The 20,489-nt window shown below is 35.6% G+C and overlaps 3 protein-coding genes across 7 annotated transcripts; 1 reads left to right on the top strand and 2 right to left on the bottom strand.

The window, feature by feature from the left end:
- Window positions 1–55: 55 nt before the first annotated feature.
- Window positions 56–6,531, bottom strand: LOC111318195 (NEDD8-activating enzyme E1 regulatory subunit AXR1-like). Of its 4 annotated transcripts, none has more exons than XM_089755309.1 (15): window positions 6,452–6,531; window positions 6,122–6,294; window positions 5,861–6,024; window positions 5,491–5,601; window positions 5,168–5,262; window positions 4,574–4,724; window positions 4,402–4,495; window positions 3,803–3,891; window positions 2,970–3,043; window positions 2,723–2,885; window positions 2,018–2,103; window positions 907–990; window positions 640–820; window positions 395–484; window positions 56–308 (listed from the first exon to the last, which is right to left on the bottom strand). In XM_089755309.1, the coding sequence occupies exons 1-14, from the start codon at window positions 6,487–6,489 to the stop codon at window positions 398–400; spliced, it is 1,590 nt and encodes a 529-aa protein (XP_089611435.1). In that variant the 5' UTR covers window positions 6,490–6,531; the 3' UTR covers window positions 56–308; window positions 395–397. The 4 variants fall into 4 exon arrangements, with proteins under 4 accessions (XP_089611435.1, XP_022776644.2, XP_022776643.2 ...); XM_022920909.2 differs by having other exon boundaries at window positions 5,168–5,247; XM_022920908.2 differs by having other exon boundaries at window positions 2,723–3,043; window positions 5,168–5,247.
- Window positions 6,532–8,329: 1,798 nt separating this feature from the next.
- On the bottom strand, window positions 8,330–9,172 carry LOC111317725 (uncharacterized). Its single transcript, XM_022920140.2, has one exon. The coding sequence runs from the start codon at window positions 8,816–8,818 to the stop codon at window positions 8,462–8,464; it is 357 nt and encodes a 118-aa protein (XP_022775875.1). The 5' UTR covers window positions 8,819–9,172; the 3' UTR covers window positions 8,330–8,461.
- Window positions 9,173–11,595: 2,423 nt separating this feature from the next.
- Window positions 11,596–20,277, top strand: LOC111318192 (aconitate hydratase, cytoplasmic-like). Of its 2 annotated transcripts, XM_022920905.2 has the most exons (20): window positions 11,596–12,182; window positions 12,571–12,675; window positions 12,811–12,971; window positions 13,117–13,209; window positions 13,629–13,814; window positions 14,017–14,178; window positions 14,872–15,016; window positions 15,119–15,261; window positions 15,339–15,395; window positions 15,544–15,623; window positions 15,756–15,831; window positions 16,462–16,647; window positions 16,803–16,870; window positions 16,983–17,101; window positions 17,277–17,398; window positions 18,128–18,226; window positions 18,313–18,792; window positions 19,091–19,189; window positions 19,284–19,526; window positions 20,011–20,277. In XM_022920905.2, exons 1-20 carry the CDS (start codon window positions 11,891–11,893, stop codon window positions 20,077–20,079), a joined length of 2,985 nt encoding a protein of 994 aa, XP_022776640.2. In that variant the 5' UTR covers window positions 11,596–11,890; the 3' UTR covers window positions 20,080–20,277. The 2 variants fall into 2 exon arrangements, with proteins under 2 accessions (XP_022776640.2, XP_089611423.1); XM_089755297.1 differs by lacking the exons at window positions 12,811–12,971; window positions 13,117–13,209.
- The last annotated feature ends 212 nt before the right edge of the window (window positions 20,278–20,489 follow it).

The raw sequence follows: 20,489 nt of genomic DNA, 5'->3' as shown, positions 1-20,489 counted from the left end.
TAAACTATAGATAACTATATGCATGATCAATTAGGCTCATGACTTGGAAATCCAATAGAAAATAATAGAGGTGTGGATAAGAGAAATTAAATGATGACATCCATGGTACTCTTCAATTCAGTTATCATCCTTCCCTTGCTTTTCACTACCTGTTTGATTTGAATCAAGTTACACGAACTTTAGCATCATTAAATCTGTTCATCAAACCATGTAGCTATGCCTCGCAAAGATGCAAATAGTGTCCCGATCCCAAAAACCCTTTATAAATGGAGCAGGACAGCTATACTTGAAAATAATTGCCACTCAATCTGCCAAGAAATCCAGAAATTAAAATGTCTTACACTTGAAATAGACATGACACAAGGCAGTCGCACCAGATGAGATGAAAACATACCATCTAATACAGTGTCAACAACTGAGACTTATGATCAATGCCATTGAATACATAAGTGCCAGACATGGGAACAAACTGCTTTGTTAGAAGCTGCAGCAAACACAACATTTGCAATTTCGGGCAGTAATGAGCAATTACCAAGACATATAAACAATGTAAAATCATTTTTCAATACCCGCCCTCATGTAGTCCATGAAAACATGAATTTGAAACACTTAGAGCTGAGAAAGAATAAAATGCTATACCTTGATAACCTCTTGAGATGCAATTCCTCCGACAAATGCAGCGACAGCATGCAGCTCTGCCGCGCCAAATCGGCACATTTCATTAATAAGGTCCTCTGTCAATGTTAAGCCGTTGCAACCCAAATCATTAAGTAGGCTAATAGCTGTAGATTTTAACCGAGATATATCCTCGTCCATTCCACTGCAAAACAATAACCAAAGAGTTAGCATGCAAAGCTCAGGTTACCACACCAAAGGAAAAGAAAAATTCAGATGGGTTGGACTTACCCATCAAACTGCCCGGGAAAACTGTTGAAATTTGCAGCATAGCGGTCGGCAGCTCTTAGAAGAATATAGAATCCCACAGCAAAACTGCCGAATATAAACACAAGAACATAAGACTGTGATCAAGATTTGATTTGTGAATCAAAATCATAATTTTTCAAATTGAACAATCAAAAATCAAATCATAGAATACAAAAAGAGAAAAATCTTAATATACTATTTATCTCAGGCAATAAGCATTCATGTAAAATGCGAAAAAAAAGAATATGCTAAAAGTAAAATATGTAGGAGGATAACAAAGCTAAAGGATTTCTTTTATTCTAATTTTATAGGCCTTTAGGAAGCCTCTGGCTTAAAAAAGAGGGTGAATTTTTAAATAGCTGGTGCAACTGGGTTTTTGGGGATGTTCAGATTTGTGACAAACTAGACTGTTTTGTTAATTGAAAGAGTCATAAGTTACAAGTTGGAAGCCATACAATTCAGGTGAGAAACCACATCAATCATGGACCCACCAATTCTCTACTTATTTCAATCATCCTATTATATTCAAATGATACGCTAGTGAATTGAATCAAATCATACCATTTAAATCAAAATTGTACAATATTGATAACTATTGATAAGGTTACTTTGTTGCATGAAATTGACACATTAAAATTAAATTTCTGAACTTGGTATAGTTCCGGAAGATTCAATTTTACATAGTCGTAGCCCTAACTGGAACCAATCAAAGCAAATATGTCCCAGGCTCAAAAATTGGAAAGCCCAATACAAGACCCAACTAGATGTTTCTTCTAGACAACAACGCTAATTGACTTCTAGCATTAGTAAGGAAAAAAAAAGAAGACATAATTGTTAAAGTAAGGACCCAGTTTGTTACTATAAAATTACAGAGAAGATCAGGCAAGTTCACTTGGTAAAGCAACTCTATATGATAGATAGAATCTTCACATGTAGTTTTAACCTGTCACAAATGTCACACATATCACACGTATAAAAGAAAGTTTTCCACATATATAAGACAATGCATTTGGTTCAAAACTGATCAAAGAGCACCATAATGTTATGAATGGAGATTTGACGTTTGGAAGCATAAAATTTAAGTCACTGGCACCTGTAATCTTCATCAGTCAAATATTTCTGCAGCTCAGCAAGGGGTGGATTATTATACTCATCCTCAATGAGGCGATACCTGCAAACCTACAAAGTAATGATTAGAATGCCTCATTGAGGGGTACCAAGTCAAAGAGCAATAAATGAATGAGAACTTTTTCTACATCATCTGTCAAAAACAGAATGTCAACCCTTGGTTTGTGGCTTTGTGCTTTTGAGCTTTTTTGCGTGTGTGCTCAGTTAGCTGAGGGGTTATTCCACAAAAGGTGTGCCTCACTGTGATCTCTTTGGAATCGTCATCAACAGGGTGATACATCAGTAACATATTGGACAACATTCTATTTATCATAACATAAACATTCATCAATGTGGGATCCTGATAATAAAAATTGAGGGCAGGAAGATCCAAATTAACAGAAAAATAAATGATGAAATGGACCAGAACGGCTGGTGATGTAATGCAGTAGTCGGAATTAAACAAGGTTATTTAACAAAAAGCAGTTAACAAAGTACAATAGAGATCCACCAAGGTCTTCCAAAGAGTGGTACTTTGAGGCACATTATACACTCCAAACAATTTACAGATCTTAGTCAGAATTGGGATGAATGATGACATTATACCACCAAAGTGCTTCTCATATCAATGGGGATAGATGCAGTAGATTGAACCATAAATAAGCAAACAGATGAAATTTAACACACTTACTTTGAGTTTTCTTGCATTTTTACAGAAGCTTTTTATCATTGCCTTTGGGATACTATGTGGATCTCTGCCAATTTTCTTAAGAATATTCCGAACTCGTTGTTCAATGACAAGAAAATCAGCCTCAGACTTAGCCTGGTAGATCTTCTGCAAGTTTACATAATGCCTGAACAAGAGAATTGAGAGAGCAGTTATCCTCAATTTTAGAGAAAACAAATAGCAAGAAATTTTGTCCAGATCAATCACTAACTCAGTTGAAGATGTCATATCTGGTATTGACCCCTCAAGTGGTGCCTCCCCACCACCTTCATTTGCAATGAACTCCTGGATAAAGTGCACAATTGCAAAGAGTAAATTCAATCAAGAGAAACTTGCAGGGGCTTGAATAAGTTTAAGTTGGAGGGAAATCATAAGAATTTATAGTGGGATAGACATTGATTAAATATTCAATCATCTTTAAGCAATTATAAATAGTCAAAGTAATACCTACAAGGATGTTGCATGGAAAATGAAGGTTTGACCTAAAGAAAAGCCTAGAAACACCTATAAACTTATTTTGTTGCATGACATAAATATATATAAAAAATCATACCATCAAAACACAACCCAAAATCCTACAACTCTTTTACTCTCCTCTAACAGTCATGCACAAAAACAAGACACTTCCCATGGATGATGGCACTTAAATCCAGAAATCAACCAATAAAAAATTGACAACTAATTTAAATTATTGAGATGACATTGGAAACTGACATTTTATCTAAAATTTTCCCGGGAATATTTGAGGAAAGAGTGAAATGGTTATGAGAAACAATCAGCTACACAATTAATCTTCACTGCTTATAAAATTAGAAAAGCTCCCATTGGACACCATCCAGGGTTGGCAGCCTCATTTAGGTTTATCAGAGAACCTCTAGGGCTTACAACTAAACCAATAAATGATCCTATACAAGTATCAACAGATAAGAGTCCATTATAAGAACAACGACGATATGAGTGCCATTGTGAACAATGTCATTTCAGCCACAGTTAAGTGACAGGATTGAGCTTATTGCAAGTGCAAGTTAACTTTTAATCACCAACCTTCAAAGCTGCTGCCATCACCCAAAAGTCAGAGGAATTAGAATCAACTTCAGCACAGTTATCATTAACAATCCGCATCAAATCTGAATCTAAGATAAAAAAACAGAAGGAAAGGGAGGGGGGTTAACCACCAACCAAAGTAGAGTTTGATTTTCGCAGCTGATACCAACTCAACTCAGAAAACCAAATAATAATGCATGTAAAGTATACTGCATGACAACTACGCATAGAAGCTTCATCAAGAAAAGTAAAGAGTCTAACAAACCATAAAAGGTACTTTCTCCACTCAATTTATTCCAAATCAATAAGTTCTTTGCCAAAAATATAGTTGCAAGTAATTTATTAATATGAACAAAGAGCAAGGTGCCTCAAATCAGTTGCCCTCATAACCTCATTTATGAGGCCAAAACCAACTCCAATCCCAGCCAAAAAGTGTTGCAATGGTCATTAGCTGGATTATATGGTTCAAGTCAGTACAAATATCGGATTCTATAAACCAATTAAGTTTTTCATTCTATTTCCAATGACACAGAAGTTTCTATGAAAATTTTTTAACCGTCAAAAAATTTTAACCCATGCTTATGCTAAGACAAACTTACTGATTCCTCGAGGAGCAAACACTTTAAAGGAGGCATCAATAGCTTCTTTATAGTTGTCTTCGTCCATTGAAACCATCCTGGCTCTGAGAAGTTCCTAAAATGTCCAAGAACTAAAATTAAATCTCACTGACATAAATCAGAAGAAATATAAAAATTGCAGAAATTTGTAAACCTTGAACTCTCTTTTCTCTTCCCTGGTTGATGGAAGAGCACCACCATGGCTTTTTGTCCACTCGTCAGCCATCTTCACAAGGATGACAACATATGGTATGTGTTTATGGGCAACAGGGTCTTGCACATTTAGGTCAATACCTTCTGCAAACCTGTTATATGTAAATGCCATCAGAACTCTAATCGAGGAAAGCAAAGGATATGAGCTTAGAGTTCACTAAATACTCAAATATTTTCTAAGAGCACATCAGAGGAAAAAACATTGAGGAAAAACATCATTGGAGAAATTACAAAAATTCCTTATCAGAGGCACAGTTTCATCCTAACATTATGGAAAATATATACTTACCTCCCTCATTAGTAAGTACAATAAAATTGACCACTGACCATAAAGGGATGGCTTTATGGAGGAGAGTTTTGGTATCTAAAAATAAGAAAACATAATGGATCCTCTATCTAACCTAAAGGATGTTTTAACAGTTAAATTGACATCACAATTCCATTATAGTGCAACCCAATAGCAAACAGAAATGTAAAACCAGGCACCGAGAAAGAAACCAACATAGAACTTTAATTGAAAACTAAAAAATAGTACCCCCTCAACTCAGGCCATGGGTTATTCAACCGAAGGTCATCTAGAAAATGATCAGGCTTTGACTCAATGACAGTGTGTTCCTGCCACAAGAAAAACTAGAACATTATTTTAAGACCTTTTCCTTGTTTGTTGTCTAAATACTAAATACTAGAACAATATTGAACAACCATACATTTCCTCTAGGCCTACATAAAATTCAATTGAAATTCCAGATTTTTCCTGCTGATATCAAACTATATCAGTGAGATTTTCATGCCTTGATGTAGAGATGACTACCTATAGATGGGATGAAAGTGCAAACAAAGTAAACTAAAACAAGTTACCTTCACACTGATTCGAACTAAACCTGTTAGGCCATAGGAGCGAGCAAAAACCAACATCACATTTGCCTGTCTACAGATTCTATCAAGCTTCACCATAAATTCTTCCACCAGCTGAAACAACATCATAGTTAAAAGGAATGATTCATGAGATAAAGAACCATAGAACCACACAATTCTTTTAAGAAACAAAGAAAGGCAAAAATTACGAATCAATCCATGTTAATTCGAAATGGTTTTTGCAAGCATAGACATCAATAAAACCAGACCTACCAAGAAAATAAGAAAGTAACTTTTAGCAGCATAAAAATGAAACCTAACAGTTAAGTTCATTGCTTAAAGAAAGTAGTTTAGGAATGGGAAGATTGGATACCTGAGTAGCTACAACCAAGGTAAATTGAGAAAAGAAAGATGGGTTGGTGTCGATTAAAGCCTGGGGATACTCTTCAATAAACTTAGCTTTAACAGCATCATTTAGCTCTTGGAGGAACGAACAAACACACTTGGCCTTTGACTGACCAAGACTTGATTCATCCACTAACCCAGAACATTACCCAAAAAGAAGACAATATTAATAAAAAAAATTGAAGATTAAAAATGTGAAAAATAAAAAGGGAAACATATTAAAACTTACCCATAAAATTGTTTCCAAGGTCACCCAATTCAACCTTAGATCCATCGACTACAGTTATGCTTCCAACACCACCAAGAACAAGATTCTTCAAAGTCTCAGAACCTGTTGGCCCACAATTTAGTAAACATATGCTCGCTGTCTCTAGAGCTGCTTGCCCTTGTTCACCCCATATCCTGCCATTTTTTTAAAGAAAAAATTGATAATATTGCAAATAGGCAAAGCAATAATTGAATTCTGTTACACTTTTTTCTTTATTTCTTTTGCATGGATGGAAAATTTTATAAAGAAAAAAGTAAAAGGACTATAATCTAATTATATTTGAGAGATAACCTGAGCTGGCGATCGTATTTGGTTTTAGGCTCCGCCATTGATTACTTCAATTACTTCTTCGCTTGCTTACTACGCAGTACGCACAAGAGCACGCACTGTCTGAGTTTTTTAGGACAACGGCAAGGCTATTGCCTATTCATTAGTGCAACGGCGCCGTTTGGTTAGGCAGACCAAAGTATTGGATATAGAGATTTTGTTGATTGTGTTAAACGGCATCGCTTGCTGCAACGGTGCTGCTTTAGACCGTTGAGCTTTAAAACTGGGAAGGGGCCCGTTGGGCTTGGGCTAATGTGCTGGTTACATAATGAGAACAAACCATGGAAATTGAGAAAGCCAACCGCATAGGATTCCAGGCTTATTCAAAAATGTTAGATTGAACAATTTTAGTCGTATAGCTTTCTCCTCCTAGAATATGAACTCTCAGTAGTGTTGTTGTTTCCTTTATAGAAATAATCAAGGTTAGAATCAAACTTTGCTTGGTTTCTAACCCATGCTTCGTTTGAATGCCCTATGAGAAGGGATTTCCACCCGCCGTCACATTATTTTCGGATGAAATGGTGAGTGAACGATGACTTCCTCTTAGAAATTACCAATCCATTTTGATGCTATAGACGATAAGTTATTTATTAAGCATTAATGGCGCTTAGAAAGTATCTGCAAGGAGGCTGGACCTTCATTTAAGTCCTACGCCAAAAGGACATTTTAACCTTCAAATCTGATAGTATAGATGGCTAGTACATGCATGTTGACTAGACAGAAAGCAAAACATCTTACTATCAAATTAAGGCTCATAACAAAGGGGTTAGCAATTCCATTCTTTGACTGGGATGAAGGGTTTAGGGGAGGGGGAGGGGGAGGGCCACTGATGCTGTCACCTACCTGTTTTATGGCACAGCCACTGGATTTAAACCCTAAAATAAATGATCATATGGAAACCATTGCCTAGCTTAGAGAGTGAACTAGGAGAAACTCGAAAGGAACTTGAAGAATCATTTCAAAATCCCACTAACATGAACATATGCAAGACCCTTCAGCTTCCCTTCGTCTTGCCCAGGAGGTTAAGTTTCATGATGCTAACTTGGAGCAAACTTGTTAAAAATAAACAAAAACACTCTGACAGAGAGCTATAAATATCAAATTTTAGTAGCCAGCCAAACATGAATTATTATACGCCAAGAATCTACAATTTCAGCAGCAAGCAAAACTGTCAAGCCAAGCACAGTGCTACAGCTTCTGAATAAAAAATGGTTTAAAAAATAACTGAGCTAACAAGCCTCGATGAATTCAATAGCAATAGCATGTCCATGTGAAATTGATAAACTACACGTACTGCAACCAGCTTTTTATATGCAGTTTTAGAGATGCAGTTATAAGTTATGTTATGATGTACTAACCAGTAACCAGCTTTACAAATCATGATGAACAACCTGCTATTTAAAAGAAACAATCAAATGAATCCAAAGTCTAGTTCAATTGATTCATAGTACCACTCTTAAGAGATGATCCCCCACAGATCTGAAGTTCAAATCTAACACATATAACTCCCATTTTTAGAATGCAATCTCCTTTGCAAAATAAAACAATTGAACTGCAGTTTTGATAGATAATAATGTAGCTAATGTCAGCAGCAATGAAGAGCTTATAACAAGCAGGAATGCGGTTAAAGAATTATGGATTTAGATGATTGGACTTGGAACCCTAATTGACATAAACATGATTAAAGAGACTAGTAATAAATTTACTTAACCAATTTATCAAACATTTACCAGACAGTTTTTCACTTTTCACTAATTAATTAAAGCTTCGATTCAGATTTAATTTCCTAAAACAAATCAGAAAACTACCTAAAATTGAAAAAAAAAAAAAAAGATTGAAAAGGGAAAGCTGAAAACTGATTACAACCATTATTAATTTTATTTTTGTTCAATTAAACAACAAAATAGTAACCAAATCTACAACCTAGGGCTAAAAAGAGGGAAAAAGAGTTTAAATGCACAGATTAAATTAGGTTCATTCACTTGTTAACAAGTCCATAATCGGATCGGGCAAATCCAGAGCAGACTGTGTTGAATTCAGAAACAGCATTCCTTTGACCGCGATTAGCTTCTTCCTCTGGAGACACCTGGGCCCATAAACTCTCGATGTCTCCGCAAAGCAAGGGAAGCCGTCGATAGCTGTAGAGAAGGGTTGACCGCCGTTAGACTGCGGAGAGGACGGAGAGATCTGAAAGACGGAGCTGGTTCGGTGCGATCTGGCGCTGATTCGTGAGTCCCTGAGGCGAGCTAGGGCGCCGGGTTTGAGGTACTTTAGGAAGGGTTCGGATCGGATCAGGGAATGCCTAGCAAATGATCGGGTTCTCCGATTCATGGCAGGAAACGGAGGGTTAAGCGACAGAAAAAAATGAAGGGATTTTTTTTTTCTTTTTTTGGAGTTGATAGAGAGATAGGGTTTGGCCGTTTGGGAGAATAGGGCGGATTTTTAAGTAGAGAGATAAAGCGGGAAATTTAGGGAGGGAATGGGGGTTTGAAAGAGAGGGTCAGAAGGCGCGGAATAGAGAGTAGGGTTCTAGCCTCTTTAGGGCTTAGCTAAGGCTAATGTATTGGTGAGGCCCGATTGGGCTCCTGGCCGTGCTTGTGGTCCTCTCTAGGTGCACCCGGACTAGAGCCGGCGTCTATTTATAGAAAAAATTCAGATAATAATTCTTGGTCTTTACATTGTTTGCCATGGTATTACCTAGAATTCTACACTACTCTCACATCGTAAGAACTATATTAATTAATAAAATTATTTTAAATAATTATAAATAACATTATTGAAATTTAATAGATGTAATATCACAATCTCATATCAAAATATTGTAATAATTAATTATATATATGTAAATATTTAATTCATATTTATGAAATATTTTTTGTAAAATAAAATTTATAAATTAAAAATAATAATATCTCCTATATTAAATGGGAATATCACAATAAAAACATTAATATTACCTTAAAAAATAAGTATTTAACACATCCTAAAGATAATGCTTTTATCTTGATTTGCTTATTTAAAGTATTTTCCCGTAAAAGTATTGTGCTTTTGAGAAACAATGAAAAACAATTTTTTCTTTTTGCATTATTAATATTTGAAAGTAAGATAACGGGATGGATAAGAGATTTCAGTTTACCATGAACATTTATTCTCACAAACAGATGGATTAGGCTCCAATAGTTGTTTTTTTTTAAGAGTAATGGAGTCATGGACAACCTTGGCTTTTTGTAATATCAAGCAGAAAATAAGCTTTGTAGAATTCAATCAAACAACGTTAGTTCATGGTAAGAGAAGAGAAAGCCAAATTCAATTTGTCTAACCGTAGTAGACTTTCGAAAAATAATATTAGGTCCCGTTGAATCATATGACGTGGTTTACTAGGGCTCGTTGTTACCGCATTTGGAGACACATTATCAAACAAAACCTTAATAATATAAAAAAAATAAAATATGATGATTAAGTTAAAAGATTGTTATATTTACGTAACTCATTTAAAAATAAAAATAATATAATAAATTTTTTATTATATATTGACCGTTACATTAATAACAATTATGATCATTACCTCAATTGATTAACATTTAATAAATTAATCAATCACGTTATCACTTACAAAATATAAAATGTAAAATAAAATTGAGCATGTGATACATTCACAATTCTATGCTTTTCGTTTTGCTTAACCATGCCTCTCTCTCACTTCATTGTTTGTCCAGAGCGGAACATGTTTTGGAGTATTATCTCCAATGCTTCATCATTTTTTTTAATGACAAATCACGTTCAGTGTTCTACTCCACTTCTAACAAGTTCATCAACGATTTTAATTTGTTGACAAGGCAAGTCAAGTAGTTATTTTTCCAAAGTTTACTGCGGTTAGACAATTTGAATTTGGCTTTCTCTTCCCTGTACGCAAGGAATTCAATAGAAAATTTATTGGTAAATGGACGCAATGGAGTAATTAGCAAATATAATAGCAGTGTAGTAGGAGAATTTAGAAAATCTCATATTTAAATAGAATAATTTTGTGGCGTCCCGGCCACGTTAACTTCTGGCTATTGCTGGGAAATTCAGTTCCTAGTGCAACTTGGGGAAAGAGAAAGGAAAATTTCAAGTTCAAGCATCCAACGTCTGACCCGCACCGCCTATTTAAGGAAAAAAAAAAAAGCAAAGAATTGTCGAATGGCCGTGGTACCGACTAGAAGTGTAAATAATAAATTAATGTTAGTAAGTTATTAAGATTCGAATAAAAAAAATTTGAATTCGATTCGATTATTATCGAATCGAGTGTGAGTTTGAGTAATTTAACTTATAAATCAAATCGAATTTGAATATTTTTATATCCGATTTGAATAATTCACGAACTTAATCGAATTTTTATATTTAAATATATTTTTATTATTCGAATTAATAAAATATTTCGAATTCAAATTTAAACATAAATAATCGAACTTTTGTTAAATATATGAATCAAATTTTTTTTTACATATTAATCGAGTTAACTATAATAATTTGAATTTGATCACAAATCGAATTCAAACTTAAAAATTAAAATTCGATCAAATTTGAATCGAGTATCGAATAATAAATTATAATTCAAACTCAAATTCAAATTTTTTATTATATCAATTCGATACGATTCAACTATACCTCTAATCCGATCAAAAATCTAATTACAAAAGCCAGATGATTTTTCCATAAAGAACCCGATCTCCGCAATGGCGAAATCTTGACGTTGATTTGACACTGCCATTTGAAAGTTCGAAAGTTTCCAAACATTGGCTACTCTCATAGGCCTCCGGCCCACAGTAACTCCGTTCATAACCATTCCATCCCTGCATCATACAGCTTTGTTATATAGTGGGTACAATCATGGGTTGATGCTGTCAATGTTCCTAAATATGTAGCGCATCCGATTATTTCTTGACCATTAACAAAACTCACTCCACCACCCCCCAAACAGATAAAAAGGCAAAATTCCTATTGGCTCCCTTCTTTAACGTGGACCCACATTGCACGGATCCAAGGAAAAACAAACCACAAATTTCCATGTGGCATAACCCAATTGGTGAATAAAATTTAAAAACGTTAGTCCGGAGAACACATCACTTAATCCCAGGAATTCCGGAGGCATCAGCTCTGAACTGGCCAGAGCCGTTCTAGAAAGCGGGCACGCGGCCCTAGGGTTTTTCTCATTGTGCTGCGCTCCGTCTCCACACGCCTTTCTCTTTCTCAAGACAAACATAAAAAAAATAATAATAACAATAAAAGCCAGAAACTGCCATGAATTTCTGTTAGGTTCTTCTCTTCATTAATATTTCCCCCTTAATCTTGTGCTTTCTGCTCACTGCCATTTTTATGTGAATGCGTGTTTGTTAAATCGTGTGATCTTGATCGTCTGACGTCATGTATATAACGACCTCATCTTCGGCTTCTTCCTCTCTCTTAAGAGCAGCTGCCTCCTATTCTCGTGCTCGCTTTTTTCCTTCTTCGTTTCGGAATCTCAATTCGACTCAGGCCTCTCCCTCTCTTATCAATCATCACCGATCTCTTACCTCCGCCGCCTTTCGTTCCTTCCACTGCTCTGTTCCACGGTGGAGCCAACGTCTCGATTGGCGATCTCCTCTTAGCCTCCGTGCTCAGATCAGAGCTGTTAATCCAGTCATCGAACAGTTAGAGAGGAAGTTTACTACTATGGGTACTGCTCTCCAATACTTTCGGAGTTTGTTTCTGTTGCTTGATTTTGAATCTTTATTTGCTGATTTAATTTGGCTTAGATTAGTTTAAGGTCTTACATTCTCAGTCAAAGTCTTCAGTTGCTTGATCGGGTTCAATCAATGAGAATCCTTAGATTTAAAATTTTAATTCGTTTTTGCCGAATAATAATGAATATATCATTATTAATTGCAGGATCAAAGGAATAATTTTTTTTAAAGAAATCAGTGTAAAGATTTTAAAAAGGATTAAAGAGCTTTTTTTTTTTTTTTTCAAATTTTAATCAAGTGAAGTATTTTAAATTTGATAATTGAATTGAAAAAAATTTTGGCTGAGAGTTTTTATTTATTTAACTTGTTTATGATTTGCAGCTGCTGAACATCCTTTTAAGACGGTGTTGACAAGTCTTCCCAAGCCAGGTGGCGGCGAGTTTGGAAAGTTCTATAGCTTGCCTGCCCTCAATGATCCAAGGATTGGTAAATTTTCTCGTACAACTTATACATATATGCATTCACTTGATAGACGACTTCATGCTTGTCTCCAATTTAGTTGTTTCTGTTCCTTGTGCGACTGATCATATCTGTTCCTTGTTTCTGTTGTATATGTATTAGATAAGCTGCCGTACTCTATCAGAATCTTGCTTGAATCTGCAATTCGTAATTGTGACAACTTCCAAGTGAAGAAGGAAGATGTTGAGAAAATTATTGATTGGCAAAATACATCACCAAAACAAGTTGAAATCCCCTTCAAGCCTGCTCGTGTTCTTTTGCAGGTTTTTTAACCTAGTTTATGTATATATATATGTGTGTGTGTGTGTGTGTGTGTGTGTGTGTGTGTGTGTACGTGCATATACTTCTCTACTAAAAGAAATAAATGATGCTTTGTTTTATCTTTAATCCATTCTGCTTTGTTGCCAGGATTTTACTGGAGTGCCAGCAGTGGTTGACCTTGCTTGTATGCGTGATGCTATGAACAAGCTTGGCAGTGACACAAGCAAGATTAATCCTTTGGTGCGATTGTTTATGTCATTTTTTGCTTAAATGTTGTCAACTATTTTCCATTTTGTGAGGGATGGTCAGTTTTTAGATGCTATAGATTAAGATTGCAATCTTGTCTTTTTGGCTTAATAAGGTTGTGGATCTTGAGAGAACTTTTACATATAATATTAAGTTGCTAGTCAGTATGAAAGCATCTTCAACTGCTTTTTGGTTAAGTTCTTAATGCAAGACATCTTTTTTTTCCATCTTTAATCCTGATTACTATGTTTATGATTTATGGGAAGTTATCCTGAAATTTCTAATTGATATCAGTTCAATAGTATGCTTTTTTGAATGCCAAATGTCTTACTGGAATATGCCTGGCTATTCTGCAATAATTTTCTTGTTTACTCCATCCTTATATTGTATTGCTGAAAATATCTTGTATTCAGGTTCCAGTAGATCTTGTCATTGATCATTCAGTTCAAGTTGATGTAACAAGATCAGAAAATGCAGTGCAAGCAAATATGGAGCTTGAGTTTCAAAGGAACAAGGAAAGATTTTCTTTCCTTAAATGGGGATCTTCTGCCTTCCGTAATATGCTTGTTGTTCCTCCAGGTTCTGGTATTGTGCATCAGGTATAATTTGGGAACAGAGCGCAATATGCAGTAAACACTTTTTGACATAATGGTGGACAAATCCTTATTGATCTTATGTTTAACAAATCTTTTTCAAAGTGATCAATGAATTGGATTATGTTTATTATTTCATTGAATTTTTTGTGGACAATTAATCTACGTGAATATGGTGGCCAAGTGAGTTGACACTGTAACATTTCAGGTTAATCTTGAATATCTTGGACGGGTTGTGTTCAACACCGATGGCATGCTCTACCCTGATAGTGTGGTTGGAACTGATTCTCATACAACTATGATAGATGGGCTAGGAGTAGCTGGCTGGGGAGTTGGAGGTATTGAAGCTGAGGCAGCCATGCTTGGTCAGGTAGGTAATGCCATAGACCAATAATATATTTTTCCCCTAGGAAAAAAGATTTTGATTAATGTTGGTTCATGATGATTTGAATTTTTGCTAGTAAAAGTCTGTCCTTCAATGATGAGTAGAACACTGTTCTTTTCTGTTGGATAACTGCAAATTCATGTTTCTATATGGTATGCTAAAATTAATAGTTAAAAGTGAACCAGAAATTTCACTGCAGGGTTGTGAAGTCTTTTAACTTAAGTTGCGACATTAATTTGATGTGTATGCATGTGATCTTTATCCTGCATTAATTGCTGTAGCCTTTATTGAGCGGCTAGGTTTAGCTTCTTTCATTTTGCTTTTCATGAACGTTCTAACCAAATAAGATGAGGGATATAATTTTGATCTTGTGCACTATGGTGGGTATAATTTTGATCATGTGCACTATCCAACTGTTCGTATTTTACTTTCTTTCAAAGCCTTTATCAAGTGGCTAGTTTTGAGCTTCTTTCAGTTTGCTTTTTGTGAATGTTCTAACAAAATAAGATGATGGGCATAATGTTGAGCCTGTGCACTATCCAACTGTTCTTATTTTACTTTCTTTCAACGAGACTTTTCTCATTCTTCTCATTCTTCTCATTCTTCTCATTCATTTGCTTGAATATACATCTCTATCGTTTGTATTGTTTCCTAATTAGTCTGTTTTGAAATTGAAAGCCTATGAGCATGGTTTTGCCTGGTGTTGTTGGATTCAAGTTATCTGGAAAATTAAGAAATGGTGTGACAGCTACGGACTTGGTTCTAACTGTGACACAAATGTTGAGGAAGCATGGTGTTGTTGGCAAATTTGTTGAGTTTTATGGTAAATACTATTCATTGGGCTTATCTGAAGTTCCTCTTAGTTCCTTAATTGTTTGGCTCTCAAATTCCTTACATAAGTTTTCAATTTTGCACAAATTTGTAGGGGACGGAATGGGTGAACTATCATTGGCTGATAGGGCTACTATTGCTAATATGTCTCCTGAGTATGGTGCAACCATGGGATTTTTCCCTGTAGATCATGTTACTTTGCAGTATCTCAAATTAACTGGAAGAAGTGATGAAACTGTGGGTATTCTACATTATCGTATAACTTCATCTGTAATAATTTAAACACTAGTTGACATCCTTTTCCTTAATTTCAGGTGGCAATGATAGAATCATATCTCCGTGCAAATAAAATGTTTGTTGACTACAATGAGGCAAGAACTTTCTTCCTCTTTCGTTTTTACATTTTGTCCTTTACACCTAGCAGCTTCCAGTTGTTCTACTTGTATTTAGATATAACTATTCTAATGCCTTCCTTTTCTTCTTGTGTTTTGCTCCCAACCCTAATCTTGATGTGTTCAGCCCCAACAAGAAAGAGTGTACTCATCATATCTGGAATTAAACCTTGCTGAAGTTGAATCCTGTATTTCAGGACCGAAGAGGTTTGTCTTTTCTGCCACTGTTTGTTTTGTCAGATTCAGATCATCAGCTGCTTTGTTTTCCTTTGGCGTTTGTTTATATATTAAATATGATGTGTTGTACTAATTCTATGTAACTGCTGCTATTCTTTCCAGACCTCATGATCGGGTTCCTTTGAAAGAAATGAAGGCTGATTGGAATTCTTGTCTTAATAATAAAGTTGGCTTCAAGGTGAGTCTTGTACTTGGTGCATATCTAAGTGCTTGTCATCTATGTCTTCACTAGTGCACGTTCTCTTGTTTTAATTAAAAAATTATTTACAGTAAATTGCTTGATAGTTTGTTTCTTTAGCTTCCCTTGGTTAGTTGAACAAATCAAATAAGATTTTGATTTAAAGTATGATGATCGACAAAAGTAAAATTAACCTTGCTAAAAGCTGAAAGTCAAATATCTTTGATTACATATGATATGCATGTGGTATAACTTTTCAAATAACATCATGGTCATATTTTGTTACTGACTTAGTAATGGATGTTAAATATTCTATCGTGAATCTAACACATAGGACAAGAATGCCACCATGACTCTTCATGTGGACAAAATCTCTCTTTTTTTTCCCCATTTCTAGAATTCTTACCTCTCTTATCTTCTAGAGCTTCATGCTCTGCTTTTCCAAAAATCTGGTGACTTGAGCACCAGAACCTCCCTGTGGACAAATAAAGGATAAAATAATAGCATCTGGTAGGAAGGAACTTGAAATAGACCACGTTTGATTAGAACTTCTCTGCTTCAATGTGTAAATTTAACCTAATGATTGACTAAACTTTTGAACATTCTGCTGAATGTCTTACGATGTTGTAGGGCTTTGCTGTGCCAAAAGAGAAACAGCACAAAGTGGCAAAATTTTCATTCCACGGGCAGCCAGCAGAGCTTAAGCATGGCAGTGTGGTGATTGCTGCAATTACGAGCTGCACCAATACATCAAACCCCAGTGTCATGCTTGGGGCAGGTCTTGTTGCCAAGAAGGCTTGTGAACTTGGTTTACAGGTACTCTCTCTTTTTTCTCCCTTCCAATCCCCTCTCCTTTTTTCTTAAAAAAGAAAAATCTCTTAAGTATATTCAGTATTTCTTGCCTTTCCATGAACTATATGAACGCTAATATTAATGTAATAAAATAATTTACTTAAATAATTGTTCTACAGGTCAAGCCTTGGATAAAGACAAGTCTTGCACCAGGTTCAGGAGTTGTTACAAAATATTTACAGCAGAGGTATTCCTTCATTTCACTTGTATCTGAAGTTTACTTGGAGTGATAATTTTTATAGAATATTTCTATATAATTATGAGAGAATTGTTTACTAATTCTGGTTTATGTGATGCAGTGGGCTGCAAGAATATTTGAATAAGCAGGGTTTCCATATTGTTGGATATGGCTGTACAACATGTATTGGAAATTCAGGGGAATTGGATGAATCAGTTGCCTCTGCTATTTCAGAAAATGGTACCATTGAAATTTTTAACTGTAAAACTTTTGTTGGATCCATAGTTCGCATGATGTAAGCTTGCAACTACTCAAATATTGTGTTAAGTTTTAACGTGTTAATCATATTCCTTTGCCAAGTTTAATGTTCAGTTTTTGACTTACTAATCTAAAATAAGTCTAATATGCTACACAGACATTATAGCAGCAGCTGTGCTTTCTGGGAACCGGAATTTTGAGGGTCGTGTTCACGCCTTAACAAGAGCCAACTACCTTGCTTCACCACCTTTAGTGGTTGCATATGCCCTTGCTGGCACGGTACACAATATCTAATTATTTGTTGGTGATGCCTATTTCTGTTAAATATTTACTAAGATTTATGTTCTTTTAATATAATCCGAATGATCTGACATCAACTCAATTTTGGGGAGCTTAATGATGGTAATGTTGTAAATCAGTTAATTCTTGTGCATCTAGATTTAATTTTCCTTGCTAAAAATGTATCAGTTGTTATTTCAATTTTTTTATTTAATGATTTACAAGTCTTATCCTGTTATAAAGCTTTCTTAACTGCATCTCCTCATGGGAGAGTGGAGGGTGGGTTCAGGGGCTGGAATACTGGGATTGAGTCTGATAGATCTGTGCATTTCGTTTCATTCGCATGCTTGGATGGTAAAAGACTAGCATCACATGCAACCGATAACTGTACTTCAAGTCAAATCTTGTGGCCTTTTAATGGTGTGTGGAATTGTAAAATTAGTATTAGAGCTGTGGGAATTATGTGCATGGAAGTAATAACTAATTCTACTTTATGCCATAGGTATTAGCCACAATATGAGTCAAATCTTGCCTCATCTGTTGTTTTGTTTGTTTGTGTTTGCATTAAGATGACTGCATTAGTGTCAAAATTACATAGGGACAATCTTTTGGCAGAGATCTTTTAAGATTTCCTAGTTTTGCTTCTTTCTTTTTTTTTTTTTGATAAAAGACTAATAGCTTTTGCTGTATCATTTTGATGATCAATAAGTAACTGTCACCACTTTCCAGGTTGATATTGACTTTGATAAGGAGCCAATTGGAACTGGTAAGGATGGTAAGAGTGTGTATTTCAAGGATATCTGGCCATCTACTGAAGAAATTGCAGAGGTAAGACACTGTAAAATTTGCATAAAACGTCAATTTTCTTTTGTTTAAGCATGAAATTAATTAGCTTGGGCTTCTCTGCTGTTTAGGCTGTTCAATCCAGTGTCTTGCCCGATATGTTCAAAAGTACTTACGAGGCTATTACAAAGGGCAATCCCATGTGGAATCAGCTATTAGTGCCTTCTTCCACCATGTACTCATGGGACCCCACCTCAACCTACATTCATGAGCCTCCATACTTCATGAACATGACCATGGAGCCTCCGGGAGCCCATGGCGTGAAGGATGCATACTGCTTACTGAACTTTGGTGACAGTATAACAACAGATCATATTTCTCCGGCAGGAAGCATCCATAAGGACAGTCCTGCTGCAAAATATCTAGTTGACCGTGGGGTGGAGCTCAAGGACTTCAATTCTTATGGAAGTCGCCGTGGTAATGATGAAGTGATGGCTCGGGGAACTTTTGCTAACATTCGCCTTGTGAACAAGTTGTTGAATTGGGAGGTCGGCCCGAAGACAATACACGTCCCCACAGGAGAGAAACTCTATGTATTTGATGCAGCTATGGTGAGTTCTTCGGTATTAAAGTCTACCACAATTTCTTATAAAACCAATTTTTTATTTTAATAGAAACAAATATTGATTTCTTAGCACTGCTTGTCATTTTCCATTTTAATTACAGAGAATTTAAGTAAAAACGATAACCAATCAATTCTTGTCAAATTTACAATCAAATTTTTGGTTTTAATTGGTATGTGATACGATTTACTCAGCAATAGATATTTATGTTGCGTGAGATAATAACAATCTTTAGCTGTAGTCAAATTATTCAATGCTAAGTTTTATAATCAATCTGGAATTTCAGAGGTATAAGGATGCAGGACATGACACCATTGTTTTGGCTGGAGCTGAGTATGGGAGTGGTAGCTCCCGAGATTGGGCTGCGAAAGGTCCAATGCTATTGGTAAGTCATGATTTGGTTGCGATAAAGAAATTCTTATTGGTCTTTTATGTTCTTGCTCCTTTTTATCCACCTGCGTAACTTTGTTGTATAACAGGGAGTAAAAGCAGTAATTGCCAAAAGTTTTGAGAGAATCCATCGCAGTAATTTGGTAGGAATGGGCATCATTCCACTTTGCTTCAACTCTGGTGAGGACGCAGACACACTAGGTTTAACCGGTCATGAGCGTTATACCATAGATCTCCCAAGCAAAATAACTAATATAAGACCTGGTCAAGATGTGACTGTCACGACTGACAATGGGAAGTCTTTCACCTGCACTGTCCGCTTTGACACTGAGGTAATAAATGGTTCCAATTATTTGTTATGAGCGAAATAGTGCAGCGTACATGTGTTTAATCTGCTATTGTGTGATTATCACTGCCTGGACATTTCTATTTATGGACAAATATACTCCCTTGTCTGAAACAGATAACTCCTTAGTCCTTACATGACATGGTTATTTACTAAAATTGAAGTTGACTTATTTTCAATGTGTCAATCTTTATGCCTTGTAACTTTCTGATGGAAACTTCACATATTATCTTGTACTCTGAGCAAACTAATGCTTGGGATGTTAATTGCTTGGTACTAGTCTACTCCATGCATCAAATATCAATATCGGTAAAGTGTGGTAAGAACAATTTTAATCATGCTAAGTTATACCTTAAATTTATAGCGCTGGAGGTAAGATAAAAGCTTACACTCAGATTTAACTTACGCATTTTACTGGTTTTTGAGCCTGAACTTTGTAATTCGAGAGCTGACTGTGATTGCAATTGCAGGTTGAATTAGCCTACTTCAATAATGGCGGTATACTTCCGTACGTCATAAGAAACTTGATTAAGCAGTAAATGCATTGGATGGGAGCCTCATGCCAGTCCAAGATTTCTGTCTATTGTAAAATGTCAGATGCAAATAAAGCTATCAATAACTGAAATTTTCCCATTAATGGGACTTGTAGTTTTTCCTGCAATTTACTTTTGCCGACAGGGCTTGTCTGTTGGTGAACCAAAATTATTTCGAGAAATGAAGTAATTTTTTCATCGGCCTATTAGGTGTTATTACTTTTGGTGGTTTCCCAATCGTGAATTAGAGAAATGCTTTTTCTTCCACCCTACTTGATGGAAAAAAATGTTTCGTGGTTCAACATATAAACTGACCTATCACTTCTTCCTGATCAATTAACTTACTTGAATCCCAGGTTCGGCAAATAAAGAAGTGCAAGGAACATTACTCTAAATTTCCTTTGGCATGTCTTTGG

The sequence above is a fragment of the Durio zibethinus genome, chromosome 2, assembly GCF_047325235.1.
Source record: "Durio zibethinus cultivar Kanyao isolate XHJ-2024 chromosome 2, ASM4732523v1, whole genome shotgun sequence".
Taxonomy (NCBI): Eukaryota; Viridiplantae; Streptophyta; class Magnoliopsida; order Malvales; family Malvaceae; genus Durio; species Durio zibethinus.
Note: the sequence above shows the minus strand (reverse complement) of the source record. Positions and strands in the feature narration are given on the sequence as shown.

What these genes read in the sequence shown, in the direction of transcription:
- LOC111317725 (XM_022920140.2), bottom strand. Translation starts at nt 8,818, where the DNA reads ATGAATCGGAGAACCCGATCATTTGCTAGGCATTCCCTGATCCGATCC.
- LOC111318195 (XM_022920908.2), bottom strand. Translation starts at nt 6,489, where the DNA reads ATGGCGGAGCCTAAAACCAAATACGATCGCCAGCTCAG. An exon ending in CCTTGGTTGTAGCTACTCAG is followed by an intron (nt 5,602 to 5,860) that starts GTATCCAATCTT and finishes ATGTTGTTTCAG; the next exon opens with CTGGTGGAAGAATTTATGGT. An exon ending in TAGTTCGAATCAGTGTGAAG is followed by an intron (nt 5,248 to 5,490) that starts GTAACTTGTTTT and finishes TTCTTGTGGCAG; the next exon opens with GAACACACTGTCATTGAGTC.
- LOC111318192 (XM_022920905.2), top strand. Translation starts at nt 11,891, where the DNA reads ATGTATATAACGACCTCATCTTCGGCTTCTTCCTCTCTCTTAAGAGCA. An exon ending in CTGCTCGTGTTCTTTTGCAG is followed by an intron (nt 12,972 to 13,116) that starts GTTTTTTAACCT and finishes CTTTGTTGCCAG; the next exon opens with GATTTTACTGGAGTGCCAGC. An exon ending in TGTATTTCAGGACCGAAGAG is followed by an intron (nt 15,624 to 15,755) that starts GTTTGTCTTTTC and finishes TATTCTTTCCAG; the next exon opens with ACCTCATGATCGGGTTCCTT.